The sequence below is a fragment of the Aethalodelphis obliquidens genome, unplaced genomic scaffold (assembly GCF_003676395.1).
Source record: "Aethalodelphis obliquidens isolate GAN/ISIS:26980383/991018 unplaced genomic scaffold, ASM367639v1 scaffold63, whole genome shotgun sequence".
Taxonomy (NCBI): domain Eukaryota; kingdom Metazoa; phylum Chordata; class Mammalia; order Artiodactyla; family Delphinidae; genus Aethalodelphis; species Aethalodelphis obliquidens.
In genome coordinates this window covers 7,639,592-7,658,690 of record NW_020838007.1, presented here as the reverse complement: position 1 = coordinate 7,658,690, position 19,099 = coordinate 7,639,592, and the positions used below count along the sequence as shown (strand labels likewise).

The window sequence follows — 19,099 nt, the reverse complement described above, 5'->3', positions numbered from 1 at the left end:
AGCAAAACGTTTCCATGCAATCGAATATTTCCTTCTGTTTAACTCTGATTTCTAAAAGAGTGTTTAAAACAAGGCCTGAAGGGGCAGGGGGGTGAAATAAGTATAGGCAAATGACCTTTATGAAGCGTAGGAAGTCAGGAAAACGACAAACAGACAGGTCAGACGTTCAGCGGCCCACTGTGCACGGCGGACGGGCCCGAGCCATCCTGGTCCACGGGGTGGGGTGGCGGGGGGAGGTCAGCTAGGGTCAGAGGGCCAGGCCAGGTGGCTGATGAGCACACTTGACTCTGGCCCCGTCACAGGCATTTTTCTGACATGCATCCACCACCTGCAAGAGCTGTGAACAGTCAGAGGAGCAGAGGTGAGTGATACAAAGAGCCTGCCCCGCAGACCTCGTGGTCTCCGGGAGCCGCCGTCCCCCCCTCAGCCTGTGTCTGCAGCCCGAGCCTGCCTGCTCGTGGCGGCGGGGTGAGCCTGCCTGCTCGTGGCGGGCAGCCCCTGCCTGCCGGGGAGAGCTATTCTAGAAAGCGAGATGGCGAGCACAGAGGCACAGAAGCACATCCCACCAGTCGGCGCACGGGGACTGTGCCGAGAAACAGAGGCGGCTCCGGGGCCAAAGGGTGCAGGGGGCTTGTCCGGGAGGGGACGCCTGAGCGAGCCTCAGGAGGTGGCATGCGGCGGCATCCAGCAGCATGCCAAGGGGACAGCAGCAGCTCAAGCGGAGACACACAGCTGGCGTGCTGTGGGCAAGGCCAGGGCCAGGGCGGCGGGCCGGGCGATGCCAGCTACAAACTGGCAGCTGCCATCTACCTCGACGAGGATTAAACCACGAGCCGCTGCAGCTGCTGACCTTCAACACCCCCTGAAACGAGTTCAGGGTGAACTCTGTGCTTTGGGAAAAACTGGCCCAACAGGTCTTCGGACAGTTAGATGTTTTCAGGTGCTGATTTTATGAGCCCAATTCTTGTATCTCCTTGTGTCTAGAAAAGCACTAAAAGCCCTCATGGTGACGTCAGCTCCTTGTCCCCAGCAGTAACCTTCTGCAAAAAATACGTGCTTGGTTGCACGCTTCGCCCTTCACCAAAACCACATCTATACCAACCTTCCCCCTACATCTTTGGAACAGTTTCTCGGAGCTATCTGAAATGCTGTCTTCTGGGCTATGGCCCCCATTTTGCCCCAAATTAAACTTAACTCACAACTCTCATGCTGTGCGCTATTTTTTCAGTTGAGAGCAAGCAGGGAAAAGAGCAAAAACCCTGGCGGGAGCTTCTAGGAGCCGGACGCCAGGGCAGGAGAGCGGCAAGAAAAAGGTCACTCTAACGCAACAGAACAGAGGACAAAATCCTGCAGGACGACGAGGATGAAGAGACAATTCATCTCCCTGAGGACATCAGACAAAGCTTTGGAGAGGAGTTGACCCCTGACTGCAAAGAACTTCACCTTCTGCCCAAATGCTGTGGCATAAACACTGGGCACAAGGAACGCAGAGCCCACCCAGAGGCCAAGGAGCCACCCCTGTAGACTAAGGAGAGAGGCAGGAGCAGACCGGAGGACAGAGGACAGGGCCACGGCCCACACTGGGGGCGAAGGAGCTACAAGCTGTGCCCACCGACCGGGGAAGGCACACAGGAGAGCTGCTGACACGCGTCTCGTCAAACAACCAGAAAGCTACTGAACGACAGTGAGAATAACTTCATGTCTCTAGTGGTGTACATTTACGACTGCTATTGTGAGTTATAATAAGTATACACTGAGTCTTCATCCCTGTCCTGGCACAGAGCTCCTAAAATCCTTGGAATTTTCTGTGTCTTCTGTTAACATTAATGAGGTGACTTTTGGAAAGCATGGAAGGATGGGGGCCGGTGGCCAAGAGAACCAATCATCAGAGGTTTGGAACTCCCAGACTTCCAGTCCAACCCCCCAAGCCCCGACCCCAGGGAGGGGAGAGGAGCTGGAAGTCAAGTTCAATCACCAATGGCCAATGATTTAATCAGTCGTGCCTCCGTAATGAAGCCTCCACAAAAACCCCAAAGGATGGCCAGGTTGGCGACACCCTGAAGACTGGGGGAGAGTGGGGCCTGGGGAGGGCAGGGGAGCTCCGACCCCTCCCCCAGACCTCACCCTGCACATCTCTTCCACAGGCTGTTCCTGAGTTAGATCCTTTTATGATGAACCAGTGACCTAGCGGGTAAACTGTTTCTCTGAGTTCTGTGAGCCGCTCTAGCAAATCAAACCTAAGGAGAGGGTGGTGGGAACCTACAGAGCTACAGCTAGTTCCCCGGAAGCACAGGTGACCACCTGGACTTGTGACTGGTGTGTGAACTGGGGATGGGGATGGGTGGGGGCAGTCACGTAGGACTGAGCCCTAACCTCCAGTAAACAGTGTTAGACTTAAGCTGAACCATGGGACACCTGGCTGGTGTCGGAGAATCGCTTGGTGTGGATGAAAAACCCACACGCACATTGGAACTGGGTGCAAAACATATTCAGATTTTTATTTTAAAGAACAGCAAAGTTCTTTCATTCGTAGTTTCATGGGGCTTATGGGGCCTGCTTTTCTTTTTTTCTTTTGCGGTACGCGGGCCTCTCACTGCCGTGGCCTCTCCCGTTGCGGAGCACAGGCTCTGGACGCGCAGGCTCAGCGGCCATGGCTCACGGGCCCAGCCGCTCTGCGGCATGTGGGATCCTCCTGGACCGGGGCATGAACCCGTGTCCCCTGCATCGGCAGGCGGACTCTCAACCGCTGCGCCACCAGGGAAGCCCCAAAGGCCTGCTTTTCTTAAGTCTAAGTCAGTCATTCTAAATTTTTCAAACTGTCCTACATGTCATTCCAAATTCGCTCAGAGATCAGCAGCCCCTTTACGGACAGTGCAATTATGACAAAGAACCATACTTGTTGTTTAAGCTTTAGGAAGTAAAGTCAACTCCCAATTTTCTGGATCAATGAAGAGAAATGGCGGCCTAGGAAGCAAATGTGCCTGTGCTCTTCACCCGGCCCTGCTCCTTCCTGTGGGGTCACTGAGCCCAGACAACCAGCAGCAGGCATTACGGTGGTCAAGGCATTTCATCTCCCAAGCCTGCGAGTCCCAGAGGTGAAGTAACTCGCCCAAAGGCACAGGCAGTCAGGGCACAATGGAAACTTAAACCCAAGTTTTTCTAACTCTGAGGTCTATCATCTTGCTTCTCAAGCTCGGTAAATTTCCAAAGCAAGGAACATCGGGCATCCCATTGCCTGGTGGATTTGTGGGCAAATGATTAATAATATAATAAAAGAAATGAGCTCTATTTAAACAAATTTAGCATTGAATGTGACTGGGATTACAGTTTTCAAGCGCTATGACTAAAAAGACTGCCAAAAGGCAATGCTGTAGCTGCCTGAAGTTGGCATGGGCTTTTGGTTCTGATATTTTTATATCTTTTCAAGGACATTCAGGGAATGCAAAGCACAACAGAAAGATCCTGACACCTTAGAGCTAAATCTTAAGTATTTAATTTTGATTCTACTTGTAGAAAAAGTCCACCATGCAGGATTATATGTCAGATAAAACAGGAAAATTGTGCCCGCATGGCCTAAGACAAGGAGACCTCAATCCGGCAGTGGACACAAGGTGAACTGCCTGTGCGCACCTGGCTGGTAACAGAGGCTGAGAGGAAGTCATCGTCACCTGATCCTACAAGCTGGCACTCTTCCCAGCTGAATGGGGACATTCAAGTTTCACTCTCAAGAGGCTTTTCACAGTTACCTTTTCAAGAACTTACATTTGTCCTTTGTGATTGAAGATTATGAATTATTAAATATCATGGTCTTGGCCAAAATACACTGCACAAACATTTCTACAGAAGTGTGGGGCTATACAGCATGTACTACATCTTGGCTCTGTTTCTGCAGTGAGTATAAATATGTTGATTGAGTGACATTAGAAATAGATACAAACTCATTCAGAAAAACAAAATTTTAATTAAGTCTAATAAAATGTGCACGAGAGGGCTTCCCTGGTGGCGCAGTGGTTGAGAGTCTGCCTGCCGATGCAGGGGATGCGGGTTCATGCCCCGGTCCGGGAAGATCCCACATGCCGCGGAGTGACTAAGCCTGTGCGCCACAACTATGGAGACTGCGCTCTAGAGCCCATGAGCCACAACTACTGAGCCTGTGAACCACAACTACTGAGCCTGCATGCCACAACTACTGAAGCCTGTGTACCTGAAGCCTATGCTCCGCCAACGGGTGAGGCTGCCGCGGTGAGAGGCATGCGCACCGTGGCAGGGAGTGAGCAACTGGAGGGAGATGGCACGCAGCAGCGACGACCCAATGCAGCCAAAATTAAATAAGTTAAAATAAAAATTAAGCCTTTTTCCAAGCCCTAAACGTTTAGTAGTCTTTGCAATGTTTGATCAATAAAGCTATCATATTATATGTAATAAAGCACTCAAGGCAATTGTTGCATCACATAAATATCACAAAAGTAAAACAACAGAGTACAAACAATGTCTGAAAGTTAAAATATCTGAAAATACCTTAAAATATCTGAAAATTAATGTGGGTAAGATGACTTTATCTGCTCATATGTGATAAAATGTTCCGTGTGGTTTTATAGATCTACTTACAAAATGTATTGGGTTGGCCGAAAAGTTGGTTCAGATTTTTAGTAAGATGGTACGGAAACCCCGAACGAACTTTTTGGCCAACCCAATAATTACTTTGATCTGATTATCAAAGATATTGGACATACACATTTGGTTTGAATTGTATGAGTAAATAAGATCAACGCTTTGACTTAAAATAGCATGGGCAGTAAAAGATGATTTGATGTGGCTGTTTGTACAAATACACCCACAAGAGACGGGACAGGAATGAAGAGGCTACATGTGGTCCATACTGCGGAGCAAGTGCCCCTGCCAGCTCCCCACCACACAGGCACCTGACACCGACTGCAGGGTGTGACTTTCTGTAAACGAAGTTCAGAGAGCAGAGTGTAGCTGACGTATTGTCTTCAGAATCTTATGAGGCCAATGTTCATGGCACCATGAGTCATTCTGTTTAGTATAAATGAAGTAATTCTGTTCTTGGTGGAAAACGGTGGAAGGGTAAGGCATGAGGTGAGCAGAAGACAGACTGCGACAGGCCTGGTACATGTGAAGGAGTCTCAAGTCTAAAGATACTGCTAAGAGGTTAGATTTAGGTTTTACACAGACTGTTACAGCAAAGAAACGAGACAAGATAGTTAGGAAGCTGTTGCGACATCAATGCTAGACCGTCAAATTTTGTTTTGCTGGAGGACCTAGACAAACCATTTGTCTTTACTTTCCAGCGGAAAAAGATTCTGTGATAAATAAGTAGGCAAATAAATACTGGAGTAGGATTGTGTGTGTGTGTGTGTGTGTGTGTGTGTGTGTGTGTGCGCGTGTGTGTGTGTATTTTTGCTTTAACGATGGGGCCACGGATGATATATATTGAACCACACTATGAACATGTCTTAAAGTCTAGGTATTTAAAAATTAATAAGACTAATGATGCAGATATGAATAATTACAAAAAATAGGGTTAAACAAGTAACCTATAATAAACTGTATTGATAATAATTAATCCAAACAAACACGTTTATAACCAAAAAGCAAGCACAGCAGTGATACAATATCATGACCAACTGAAGACATCTAATTCCCCCAAATAACAGGGATTCCAATTACTTAAGTGCACATACTCAAAACAGGAGTCTTATAATAGTGCCAGGAATACATGAAAGCCTGACTTAAGAAAAAACTAAATTTAAATGTTTGGAAAACTCTAGTCACCTATTCCTTTTAGCATAATTTCAAATTTTGTAATCCTTAATAATTCACATAGTTTTAGGTAAAAATGAAAATCTGTAGAATGTTACATCATTTTCTGAGAGCAGCTAACACTAATTGAGTACATCCTGTGGGCCAGGCAGTTTTTGAGGTGTTATGCACGAATTTATCTCATTTCATCATTACAGATTATGAGACTGACACACTAATATCACCTCCATTTTCTAGATGAGGAAACAGGCACAGATCACAGAGCTAAGCAAAGCAGTGATACTGAGATTCACATGTCAGCATTCTGACTCCAGATTTCACACGCTCAACCACTAGGCAATCCTGCCTCTAGAGCCTGAATTTTTAGATTGAGAGGATCAGTGTGACTCACTAACCAGCAACTTGCAGACCATATTCTGCAAACCATTTGTGCCTATGATGAGAACTCAAATGCAATGGTCCTGGGAAGGGGAAGAAGGGGTCAGAGATGGATTCTGAGAAATCCAGAAAGACAACCATCAAGACTTGATGACTGGCTGTATGTGTGGGGTGAGGGAGGGGGAGGGAGGGAGCAGAGTCTATGACTGCATGGGAAGCAGCAACTTTGGAATCAAGTAGCAACTACGGTAGAAAGACAAGCTTTTGGCTTGGGATGGAGCTGAGGTTCGATCCATAGACTTTGCGAAGCTTCTGAGACATTTGGGTCGAGAAGCCAGGTAGGCAGCCTGACCGAGGAACAGGTAATGGGTGAGGCAGAATGAAGACAGCTGTCTCTGTACCTGAAACGCTGATCCGGGCCCATCTCCCTTGAAATCCCTACTTGAGAAGCTTACTGGGACGAGGGACAGAACGTGCGTGCTGGGTGGTTAACATCAACCAAGAGACACCTCCCTGGCAAGATGGGATGCAAGATCAGGGAGAACAGAAAGCGGGAACAGCGAAAAGCACAAAGCGAGTATGCTAACCCTTCCCCCTCCCATGGAACCGACCTTGCTCTCCCTGTCTTACATTCTCTGTATGCAGAGCCTGCACTTGCTAATGCACTGTAAGTTACATGAGGACCTGCACCTCATCCGTGTGTAGCTTTTGAAGAATCTAGCGCAATGTCAAAATGTTTGTCAAGTTATTAAGTCAGTAATTCTCATTATTTCTAAAGGAAGTTAAGGATCTCTTTCAAAGACGCAGTTAATCCTTTTAGATCTAAGGTTCAAGCATCTTTGGGCTGGTTCATCCTCATTAACAGGATAGAAGGTTACCTTCACCCCAAGAAACCAAAGGGAGGACAACAGAAGCAGTGAGGGAACAAAGCAAACATAAGGATGGAGAGTGCTCGCAAAATGTCTGAAACTAGTTATTAGTCATGTCAGCCTAATCTGATCAGAGGAATCCTGCAGATGAAAGAATGAAATATTTTGGTTCGAGGTTTATTAGAATTTAGAATGGTTAATTACCTCCTTAACTTTAAGTACCCAGAAAGACAGAAATAATGAAGATACCGACATAACAGAAGGTTGTTTTTTTTCCAATTTTTACAACTAAAAGTTTTTTAATTGCTGAAGTTTAAAATACTTCTGTTCTTCTAAAACTTTTTGAAACCTACTCTATAAAACAAAATCAATTAAGATAAGATGTTTAAGAAAACAAAAAGTACTTCAGCTAAAAGTGAAGGCCCAAATTAGATGGATTTAGACCTGGCTCAGTTTTCCAAACTAAAACGTGGAAAACAAAGATTCTGCCAGACAACATTATCAAAATAATTCCTTAATGTTGATAACTCTTCATTTATATAGAGCACGTCTTTTGAGGCTTAATTGTGAATAACTGGCTTTCAGTGTAGCTATAGTGCTGATTAATCAATTCACCTATGTGATACTGAGCTTTAAAATACTTATAATGACATGAAATAAACAGCATTAAGATAGGCTCCAGGTTACGTATTTAAAAAGCAACAACACAAAGAGCAAGATACTCACAATGCGGCACTTCCAGGGGATGACCTGTGACGTCACACCATCCGACTGGGTGAATGTCAGGGCTGTCTGTATCCATCCAGTAGTCATATTTGTGGTCCCAGCCATCAAAATGGACCTGTTGGAAATGAGAATTTAGTAATCAGTATATCACTATGCCTGTGTCAAAATATTAGAGAACATATCTCTGAAATTGAGGTTAAAATTGCTGTAATCTCACATTACAGCTGAAACAATATTGAAACTGTGCTATGAAACAGCTTTCTAATCTAACCACCGAAGGGTGTTGTACCAATTTTTCCAGAAAATTTAAAAAGTTGTTACATTAAAAAATCTGTCGGGACTTCCCTGGTGGCACAGTGGTTAAGAATCCACCTGCCAATGCAGGGGACACGGGTTCGATCCCTGGTCCAGAAAGATCCCACATGCCGCGGAGCAACTAAGCCCGTGCACCACAACTACTGAGCCCACGGGCCACAACTACTGAAGCCCACGTGCCTAGAGCCTGTACTCCACAACAAGAGAAGCCACTGCAATGAGAGGCCCGCACACTGCAATGAAGAGTAGCCCCCACTTGCTGCAACTAGAGGAAGCCCGCGTGCAGCAATGAGGACCCAACAGCCAAAAATAAATAAATAAATTTATAAAAATAAATAAATGAAAATAAAATCTGTCAAGGACTGATTAGAATTTGAAAGGATAGGACGAATCCGTTTTCCCATCTAAGATATTCTATGATGTTGTTGAGAGAACACTTCCTGTGCTGCAGCCACTGCAAGAACGATGTCAGCATCCTCAACAATGAGAGTCACCATCTGACACCAGTATAAACCTTACGCTGACGAGAAATATATGGACTAGAGTAAAAGGAAGCAATAAATGTCAAAATCCTGACAAATGAGAGATAGGGCCATTGAACCAAAAGAGGCAAAGAAAGCAGATAATATGTGATGCTAAGGTAGAAGGATTAAGAGCTATTCAGGGATGAAGCGTAAGTTGTCAGGAAACCTGAGGACACGACAAGGTAGAGCCCGGTCCAGCAAGCCTACTGGTTATCACTGTTTCACATCTCACCTACAAAGCACACACACACACACACACACACACACACACACACTTCACATATATACAAATAAGTCTGAGAATAATTAAAATAAAACCCTATTTCTGAAACAAAAAGCAATTACTTCTGAAACTTATCACACTCCATGTTCTACAAGTTTCATAACTTGAAAGAATCAAATTTATTTGTGAAGGCAAAAAAAAAAAAGAATGGTAGTATTTCATTGTTAAATAACTTTACTTATTCTCTCATGTATTTTCTGTTTCTATCAATTAAACGGAGAATCTGTCCTTCTCAGTGCAAAAAAAAATTCCTCATTAATTCATACTTTGAATGAAAAGAGCAAGATGTATAATGTTATAATAAACTGAGATGTAAGTATTATTACCCCCCCCCAAAAAAAAGAAAGGTAAAAATTGTATGGAGTAAGTGCCAAATAAAATCCCAACATTTTTTTCTCAAGATCCATCTTTCCAAGTAAGTGGTTCTCAAAGTGTGGTTTCCAGACCGGCAGCATCAGTTATCACCTGGACAATGCAAATTGTCAGGCCCCAATCCAATCCTACTGAATCAGAAACACTAAAGGATGGGGCCTGAGGGTCTCTGTGTAAACGAGTCCTCCAGATGCATCTGATGCAAGCTTAAGTTTGAGAACCAGTAATCTCAGGAACAACGTTCAAAACAATACTTCTACCACACTGAGGCTTCTGCACATGACAGAGTAACAACTATAAAACTGGACAAAATATATGAAGTGGTGATTTCAGACACTGGACAACAGGCAGCACAGAAATGTGATCCCTAAGTGCACCAGGATGAGCCCTGAATGTCAGCCTGGAGACCATTTCCTCCCAGCAGCACAGGGAGGAGAAACATAAAAAAGGAGTTGGGCTGTGCTGAGGAGACAAAGATTATAGTTCAGAGCTGAGGAAGCAGCTGGAAATTGGAGGACAAAGACTGGAGAAGACAGAGCTCCAAGAAGGGGACCCCAGAAGTCTAGGTGGGCTACTCACGGGACCTTGGCCAAGGGCTGGACTGCACATGTGCAAGGTGAGACTTGGTCAAGCCAAGCAGAGAGCAGCTGATACAGAGCTGAGAGTGAGACAAAGACACTAGAGGACACACGTCACTGGGAGAGTAGAGAGACCAGAGTGGAGAGAGCTCAATAATACCATGAGAATTTGACCGAGACACCAAAAGGTCCATAGTGTCGGAGTCAAAACCATGTCCTACATAAGGGCTACTCTAGACCAGCCCTAAAAAAGGTTAAAATTAAGCCTCAACAAGATTAAGAAACTGCCAGTAATTAACTGTCTGATAAAACAAACTACCCTTTTTAAAGGAAGACAAATACTCCCAACTCTGTACATTGTATCATTCATAATGTCCAACATAGAATAAAAATTTATTAGACATGCAAATAACCATGTGAATGTGAGCCATACTCATTTTTTTTTTTTTTAAAAGTAGTCAATAGAAAGAGACCCTGAGTTGACCCAGATGTTGTAGCTAGCAGACAACATCTATTTGTTGTTGGGACTTTAGCTATCAAAATAGGTTCAAGGGTTTAAAGGAAAAATGGTCTTGATGAGGGAACAGACAGGGAATCTGGACAGTGAAATGGAAACTATAAAAGAGAAACAAATGGAAATTCTACAACTGAAAAGCAAAATTTAAAAGTTTCTGGATGGGCTTAACAGACTGTAGCTGGCATGATAAAAAGGTGAGTGAACATGAAAACAGATTCATAGAAATTATTAATCTCAAGTATACACAATAAAAAATTTTTTTTAAAAAATGGGGGCTTTCCTGGTGGCGCAGTGGTTGAGAGTCCGCCTGCCGATGCAGGGGACACAGGTTCGTGCCCCGGTGTGGGAGGATCCCACATGCCGCGGAGCGGCTGGGCCCGTGAGCCATAGCCACTGAGCCTGCGCGTCCGGAGCCTGCGCTCCGCAACGGGAGAGGCCACAACAGTGAGAGGCCCGCGTACCGCAAAAAAAAAAAAAAAAAAAAGATTATAAAAAATGAAAAGAGCCCAAGTACTTATGAGATAATATCAACTGGTCTAACAGACATGTATCAGTATTTGGGGTCCAGAAGGAGAGGTGAACATGGAGCATAAATAATGGCCAAACAAGACAAAAGTTGAAAGAATAATGTCAAAAAATCTCCCTATTTTGGCCCCAAATGCCAATTTATAAGCTTAAGAAGAACAGCAAAACCCAAGCAAAATAAATAGAAAGGAAAAAAAAAAACTAGGCAAATCATAGTCAAACTACTGAAAATGAAAGACAAAGGAAAACATCTTGAAAGCAGTCAGAGAAGCACAACAAATTACATACAGAAGAACCATGACAGGAGTGTCAGCCAACCTCTCATCAGAGACAGCAGAGGCATGGAGACAATGAAATGACACCGTCAAAGCACTGAGAGGAAAAACACTGTCAACCTAAGATTTTAAATTTTATAAAAATATCCTTCAAAAAGGAGTAAAATAAAGGAATTTTATTTTACTGAAAGAACTGAAAAAGTAATCACCTACGGATTTGCATTACAAGAAATACTGCAGGAAGTATTGCAGCCTGAAAGTAAATATTACCAGGTGGAACAACAATTTTGGGAAAAAAATGAACAAAGTAGGAAAACGCATTCTATCTGAGCTCTACACTTACCGTAACGCCACAGTCTTAAGACAGTGTTGTTCTGGCATAAGGATAGACAAATATATTTTTGGAACAGAATAGTGTACATATATTGACATATATATACAGTCAATTGTTCTTCAACAAGCACAAGGGCATTCAATAAGGCCAGTCTTTTCAACAAATGGTACTAGACCCACTGGATATCCACTTGTGAAAACAAAATGAACCCGCTGACAGCTACCTCACGTCCCACGTACAAATTAGTCTGAAATGGATTATAGACCTAAACATAAAAGCTAAAACTATCAAACTCAGGAAGAAACTTAAGATAAAATCTTTATAATAGTAAGATAGTCAAGAATTTCTTAACATAAAAACAGCACTACCCATAAATGAATAAACTGATAAATTCAACTGTCATCATAATAAAAAACTTAAGTTCTTCAAAATCATCATTAATAAAAAGGAAAACTAAGCCATAGGCATTTGTAATACATTTACCTTAGAAAAGACTTAACAACCCAATAAATAATGGGTAAAAGACTTGAAGCTTCTTGGAAAAAAGAAGGTTCATGAATGGTCAACAAGCAGATTAAAAAATCCTCAACATCCTTACTCGTAAGAGAAACCAAAATGACCAGCTATTACACACCATAAATTAAATGACTGACGACGCCAATTACCGGCAAGGCTGTGGAGCTCGCAGAACATTCATACAATGTCAGTGGGGCGGTAAAGTTGTACAATCACTTTAGGAAATGGTTTACTAACGTTAAATTGTAAATCTAAATATGTGCCTACTCTGCGATGCCTGGAGATTCCAACCAAAACAGATGAAAATACAAAGCCGTGTGAACAAGTATTCCTTGAGGTTTCATTCAGAACAGCCAACAGCTGGCAACAACCTAAATGCCCAACCCCAGGTGAGTATCCATTCACAAACAAGTGTGGTGTATGCATACAATGACCACTGTCACCAACAAAAAAGGATAAACTGTTGATTCACACATGAACATGCATCAGTCAAACAGACACCATGCTGGGCACAGAGGACAGACTCGGGAGAGCGCACACTGTGCGTTTCTGTTGATGCGAAGCTTGACAACAGTCACAGAAAGGCCTGGCTGTCTCGGAGGGGGCGGGGAGCAGCTCTGACCACAAAGGAGCACAAAGGAACCTTCTGTGGCACTGGAAATGTTCCCAATCTTGATTGGGGTGGTCGTTATATAGGATATACATTTCTCAAACTCATCAAAATCCACACCTGAAATCTCTACATTTTACTGTTTGTAAATTCTATCTCAATAGACCTATTAACATTTAAAATATTTCTACACTCAGCTGCTGTCATACAGGGCTGGCTGTTCTGATCTGGTACTATATTTATTTATGGTGATATTTCAGCACTCTGGACACAGCCAAACTGCATGTGACTGCCAGTACCAGGCAACTAAGCAGCCCAGCTGTGAAAGGGCAAAACTGGCATCCTTTCCAGAATGACACCTGCTGCTCTGGATCTACCAGTAGACAGAAGTTTATGTTAAGTGTGCATAATGTAGTGAAGGAGAAAGAGAGAATTTTCTCAAGCTTTAATATTTCCACTCTTTCAATGTCCTTCTCTTTTAATTTTGCAATGCAACTGTTTATGTTTCAAAAGCAAGGAAACCACCTCTAAACACAAACAAGGCAGGTCAAGCGCTCCAGCCAGATCCTGCGTACAGGAGAGCAAGGCCTTTCTATTTCAGCTACTGGACCCGAACCTGGGAATCCTACTGTGGACTTTAGATCTAAAACTGAAACAGTAAAAAGATAATATCTTAAAAAAGTGTTTCGAAAGCAGACAGACATGACTTTTTTATGTACTCTAGTCAACATTTTCCCCTTATGTTCATTAAGAAATATTAAATTATTCTTTCCACGGCTGTATGTAATTACTTACAATGAAAACAGTAGAAATTTGAAATACCCCTTCCTAATCCAATGATATGAGGCACTCTCCCCTACAAGGGCCATCTAAACTTCGAATATATAACCAAATTCTGTATTCATATGTGTCTTTATGAAAGATATTTTCATATCTTTGGACCTTCATAACTTTGGAGGAAAATCGAATTTTAAGAATTCTAACCAGATGGTCATGTTACTAAAGGAGAGTGGCACTTTAAGGATATTTACAAAGAGTCCTTTTGTAAAGCAAAGAACAATTTTGAAAACCAAATCATCTCCAGCACTGTATTTCATACATTTATGATTTTTCACATATTTGGGTTTGCATAAAGCTAAGTAAATATACAGAGCCTTCTTGCTCAGATTTTGATAAACTGGAAAACAAAGGTCAGAAAATCAAATTGGCCACTGTCTCAAGTTCTTATCCCTAAACAGACAGTGATGCTTCCTGATGGTATTACCACTATATGCATTAGTTATCAAAAGGTTGGTAAAATAACTTGGACACTTAAGCACTAGATCGGCATATAAAAAACCAAGGGCGAATCCTTCGTGTAAACCCAGAGCTGGCCATCTTCTGGACTGGCACTGCCCTTCTGGCTTTGCCTCATCATTTACCATCCAGAACCCACACCAGGGACTTTCCCCAGACCCCGGAGCTTGGCCACTCTGTCTCCGTCACCCTGCCGCCCTCAAGACTCCTGGCACCTTGGCTCACACACTGTCACACCTCGAAAACCATCAGCTGAGTAAGATGCACGACGGTAATTATCACTCCTTGCTGCCCCTTTGGGCAGCTGGAAAATAAGCAGTTATTTATCTATCGAGGAACAGGGGAGCTACATTTAATGCTCAATCACAACAATTTTATTAGCCTAAGTGATTATTATACTTGTTTGCTCCTGCTATATGGTTTTAAAATTTTTAATTTCCACTTTAACAGCCTTACCGGATATGTGTATTTTATTGTCAGAGGCCTCAAATCTCTTTTTAAAGGCTTATGGTGAATGAATTATAAGTACTTATAGGTATGATGTGAACTTATTTAGAAAGAGGCTCTACTGCACCTGAACCTGTCTACCTTTAAATGAATACATTTTCAGTTAACTAGACTTAGACTTAAATTTCATTCTAGAAAGAAGAACTGGGTTTTCATATATTATTCCAATACCCATTACTCATAACTAGTGGTGCTAATAAGACCACAGTAAATCTTGCTACCAATGGTGCAGAGCTCTGCTGTGGATCGGGTGGGGGACACAGGAATAGCACTGAGGACAGACATCTGTTCGGCGAAGGACAAGAATGCTCGTATCGCGCCTTCAAAACACTCCACGGTCTAAGAGCAGGCATGTCTGGTAAGGCAAAGGGATTCACTTTTGTTGTGTGCCTACATATTCCAGGCATAGTTGTAAAATATATATATATTCTCATTTAATGACCATACGTTGTTTTCATAGATGATGAAAAGGAACCTTTTAGGAGGTTTGCAGAGATCAGACAGCCAGTAAACGGCAAAGCCAGATTTAAGCTGAGAACAGTTTACTGAGACAACCATCCAAGAATAAAAATTGTGAGGCTATTTGGGAACAGTCTATCTAAGAGTCTATTGTAGCAGAGGTAAATTACATTTTTAAAATATAAAAAGGCATTTTCTGCCATTTGCAGTGACACGGATAGACGTAGAGCTTGTTATACAAGAGTGAAGTTAAGTCAGAAAGAGAAAGGCAAATATCGTATAATACTGCTTATATGTGGAATCTAGAAAAGTGGTACAGATGAACTTATCTGCAAAGCAGAAACAGAGTCACAGATGTAGAAAGCAAACTTATGGTTAACAAGGGGGGAAAAGGGGGTGGGATGAATTGGGAGATTGGGATTGACATATACACACTACTATGTATAAAACAGATAACTAATGAGAACCTTCTGTATAGCACAGGGAACTCTACTCAAATGCTCTGTTGTGACCTAAATGGGACGGAAATCTAAAAAAGAGTGGATATATGTATACGTATAACTGATTCACTTTGCTGTAGGGCAGAAACTAACACAACATTGTAAGGCAACTATACTCCAATAAAAGTTAATTTAAAAGTATAAAAAGGCATTTTCATAACGAAACAAAGCAACATGGAATAACACGGGACTGCCGTCCAGAACCACCTATACTTTCACACATTAAACATTAATTCCATGTTGAGCCAATCCGCTTATGTGTCTATCCAGACAAGAACTGACATGGAGGGACCATGAAGGAAAAGAATTGCAATAAAAAAGTGAATATACTTTTTTTTTTTTTTTTGGAATATAATTGCCTTACAGTGCTGTGTTAGTTTCTGCCGCACAGTGAAGTGAATCAGCCATATGCACACACACATCCCCTCCCTCTTGGACCTCCCCCCGCCATCCCACCCATCTAGGTCTTCACAGAGCACAGAGCTGAGCTCCCTGTGTTTTACAGCAGGTTCCCACTTAGTTATCTGTTTTACGCATGGTAGTGTATATATGTCAATCTTACTCTCTCAATTCGTCCCACTGTCCCCTTCCCTCCCTGTGTCCACATGTCCGTTCTCTATGTCTGCGCCTCTATTCCTGCCCGGGAAATAGGTTCATCTGTACCACTTCTCTAGGTTCCACATATATGTGTTAATATATGATATTTGTCTTTCTCTTTCTGACTTACTGCACTCTGTATGACAGACTCTAGGTCCATCCACATCTCTACAAATGACCCAATTTCGTTCCTTTTTATGGTTGAGTAATTATACTTTAAAAAACTAACCTCGCTTCATATTAGCTCTGTTTGACATAGATACACAGGGGTTAAGAAATGTGCCCGGCATTTCCAAGTCACTGATCGTGATTTGAAAACCCTGACTCCCCTGAGCTACTGCTCCGTAGTTGGAACTGCTGTCCCTACATTCCTTCCCACTCTTGGAAAATTAGCTCCGTTCCCTTCCCTGCTAACTGCCCTCAAAGCTCATCTGCTTTTTCACAAATACAACTGCTTCATCTTTCATCTAGTCCATTCCTATAATAAGTATTATCGAAAAAGACTTTTAATCGTTAAACTGGAAAATCAAGAGTTTCACTATAGCTATTCTAAAATTCTTTCTTTTCAAGGCCACTGCCCAATTCATCATATTTCTTGGGCAGTGGTTTTCAAAATTTAGAAATGAGCAAAATACCAACTTTTCCCTGCCCCTGCCAGGACCTGAATTTGGGGCTGGGGGAGTGGATGTCAGGAATAATGCCTGGAAATCACTTTTTTTTAACTACACATCCTAGATTATTCTGCTGAAGATGGTTTTTGGATAAAAATTTTTGAAATGCCTCGTTAGTGCGTCGCCATGGCAACATGTTGTTAATCAACTGAAGTTGCCATCAAACTCACAATTATAGCCAAAGCAATCATAATAACTTAATTTTTTTTAAGTGATAGACTTTTAAAGAAAATTTTGTAAGACAATGAGTCCAAGAGAAACGTGGTTGAGGGCATAATGCAGAGGACATTCAACGCCAAATGTTTCCATTTGTGATAAATACGTCTATTTAAGTTTCCACTTCTCTATTTCTATGGTTACTGTTTTAACAAATACAATTAGTTTTTCCCATAAGATATGTTTTTCCCACAGGATTCTTGCAAGAAATAAAAATGCCAAATTTCCAACAGCACCCCCAGGGCTTTAATCCTTGTTAACAGATCTTTAAATATTTCATCAGAGTTGTGCATAAAACAGCCACATTCGGGGCTCCATGGCCACAGATCTGTGGGTAATGTCTCAGGAAGAAAAACCTCCTTCATAAGCTGTGTGAGGACAAACTATCTCAAAATCAGTTTATGGTTATAACTAACATAAATCTTTTCAAAAGCTCTGCTGTAAGATCTGTAGCACCAAGGCGGTGCTGGCTGCAGGTTCCCTGTTAATGTAAAGGCCGTTCCCCGTGCTCCCTCCCCAGGCTGCCACCGTTCCCCCGACTTGGGGCACCGGCCTTCACAGTGGACACTGTTTCAGCACGTGCCCTTTAGCCGTCCTCATGTGATGGATTTCCACTTTGGATCTTGTATCAAATTATCAAGGATTTTCTATTCAATCACACACTACAGGCTATCTACTAGATATTTTGGGTCCAGTTCCAGACCACAGCAATAAAGCGAATACTGCAAAAAAAAGTCACACCAATATTTTGGTTTCCCAGTGCATATAAAACATGTTTTGAGGCTTCCGGGAAGATGGCGGAAGAGTAAGACGCGGAGATCACCTTCCTCCCCACAGATACACCAGAAATACATCTACACGTGAAACAACTCCTACAGAACAACTACTGAACGCTGGCAGAAGACCTCAGACATCCCAAAAGGCAAGAAACCCCCCCCCACGTACCTGGGTAGGGCAAAAGAAAAAAGAATAAACAGAGACAAAAGGATAGGGACGGGACCTGCACCAGTGGGAGGGAGCTGTGAAGCAGGAAAACTTTCCACACACTAGGAAGCCCCTTCGCGGGCGGAGACTGCGGGTGGCAGAGGGTAAAAGCTTCGGGGCTGCAGAGGACAGCGCAGCAACAGGGGTGCGGAGAGCAAAGCGGAGAGATTCCCGCACAGAGGATCAGGGCCGACCGACACTCACCGGCTCGAGAGGCTTGTCTGCTCACCCGCCGGGGCGGGCGGGGCTGGGAGTTGAGGCTCGGGCTTCGGTCGGAGCACCGGGAGAGGGCTGGGGTTGGCGGCGTGAACACAGCCTGCAGGACGTTAGTGCGCCACGGCTAGCCGGGAGGGAGTCCGGGGAAAAGTCTGGAGCTGCCGAAGAGGCAAGAGACTACTTCTTCCCTCTTTGTTTCCTGGTGCGCTTGGAGAGGGGATTAAGAGCGCTGCTTAAAGGAGCTCCAGAGACGGGCGCGAGCCGCGGCTAAAAGCGCGGACCCCAGAGACGGGCATGAGACGCTAAGGCTGTTGCTGCCGCCACCAAGAAGCCTGTGTGCGAGCACAGGCCACTATCCACACCCCCCTTCCGGGGAGCCTGTGCAGCCCGCCACTGCCAGGGTCCCGGGATCCAGGGTCAACTCCTCCGGGAGACCGCACGGCGCGCCTCAGGCTGCTGCAACGTCACGCTGCCCTCTGCCGCCGCAGGCCCGCCCCGCATGCCGTGCCCCTCCCTCCCCCTGGGCTGAGTAAACCAGAGCCCCCGAATCAGCGGCTCCTTTAACCCCGTCCTGTCTGAGCGAAGAACGGACGCCCTCTGGCGACCTACACGCAGAGGCGGGGCCAAATCCAAAGCTGAACACCTGGGAGCTGTGAGAACAAAGAAGAGAAAGGGAAATCTCTCCCAGCAGCTTCAGGTGCAGCGGATTAAAGCTCCACAATCAACTTGATGGACCTGCATCTGTGGAATACCTGAATAGACAACGCATCATCCCAAATTAAGGAGGTGGACTTTGAGAGCAAGATTTATGATTTTTTCCCCTTTTCCTTTTTGTGAGTGTGTGTGTGTATGCCTCTGTGTGACATTTTGTCTGTATAGCTTTGCTTCCACCATTTGTCCTACGGTTCTATCCGTCCATTTTTTTTAAAATTTTTTTCTTAATAATTAGATTTTACTTTAAAAACTTTGTTTTACTTTATCTTCTTTCTTTTCTTTTTCTTTCTTTCTTTCTTTCTTTCTTTCTTTCTTTCTTTCTTTCTTTCTTTC

The 19,099-nt window shown here is 43.6% G+C and overlaps 1 protein-coding gene across 2 annotated transcripts in view; it reads right to left on the bottom strand.

Moving 5' to 3' along the window:
- L3MBTL4 (L3MBTL histone methyl-lysine binding protein 4) overlaps nucleotides 1–19,099 on the bottom strand; it is a 300,018-nt gene that overhangs the window by 155,128 nt on the left and 125,791 nt on the right. For both annotated transcript variants that reach the window (XM_027088566.1, XM_027088565.1), the window contains exon 11: nucleotides 7,758–7,872. In XM_027088566.1, coding sequence (XP_026944367.1) covers nucleotides 7,758–7,872 — 115 coding nt within the window. The remainder of the gene's footprint in view (nucleotides 1–7,757; nucleotides 7,873–19,099) is intronic.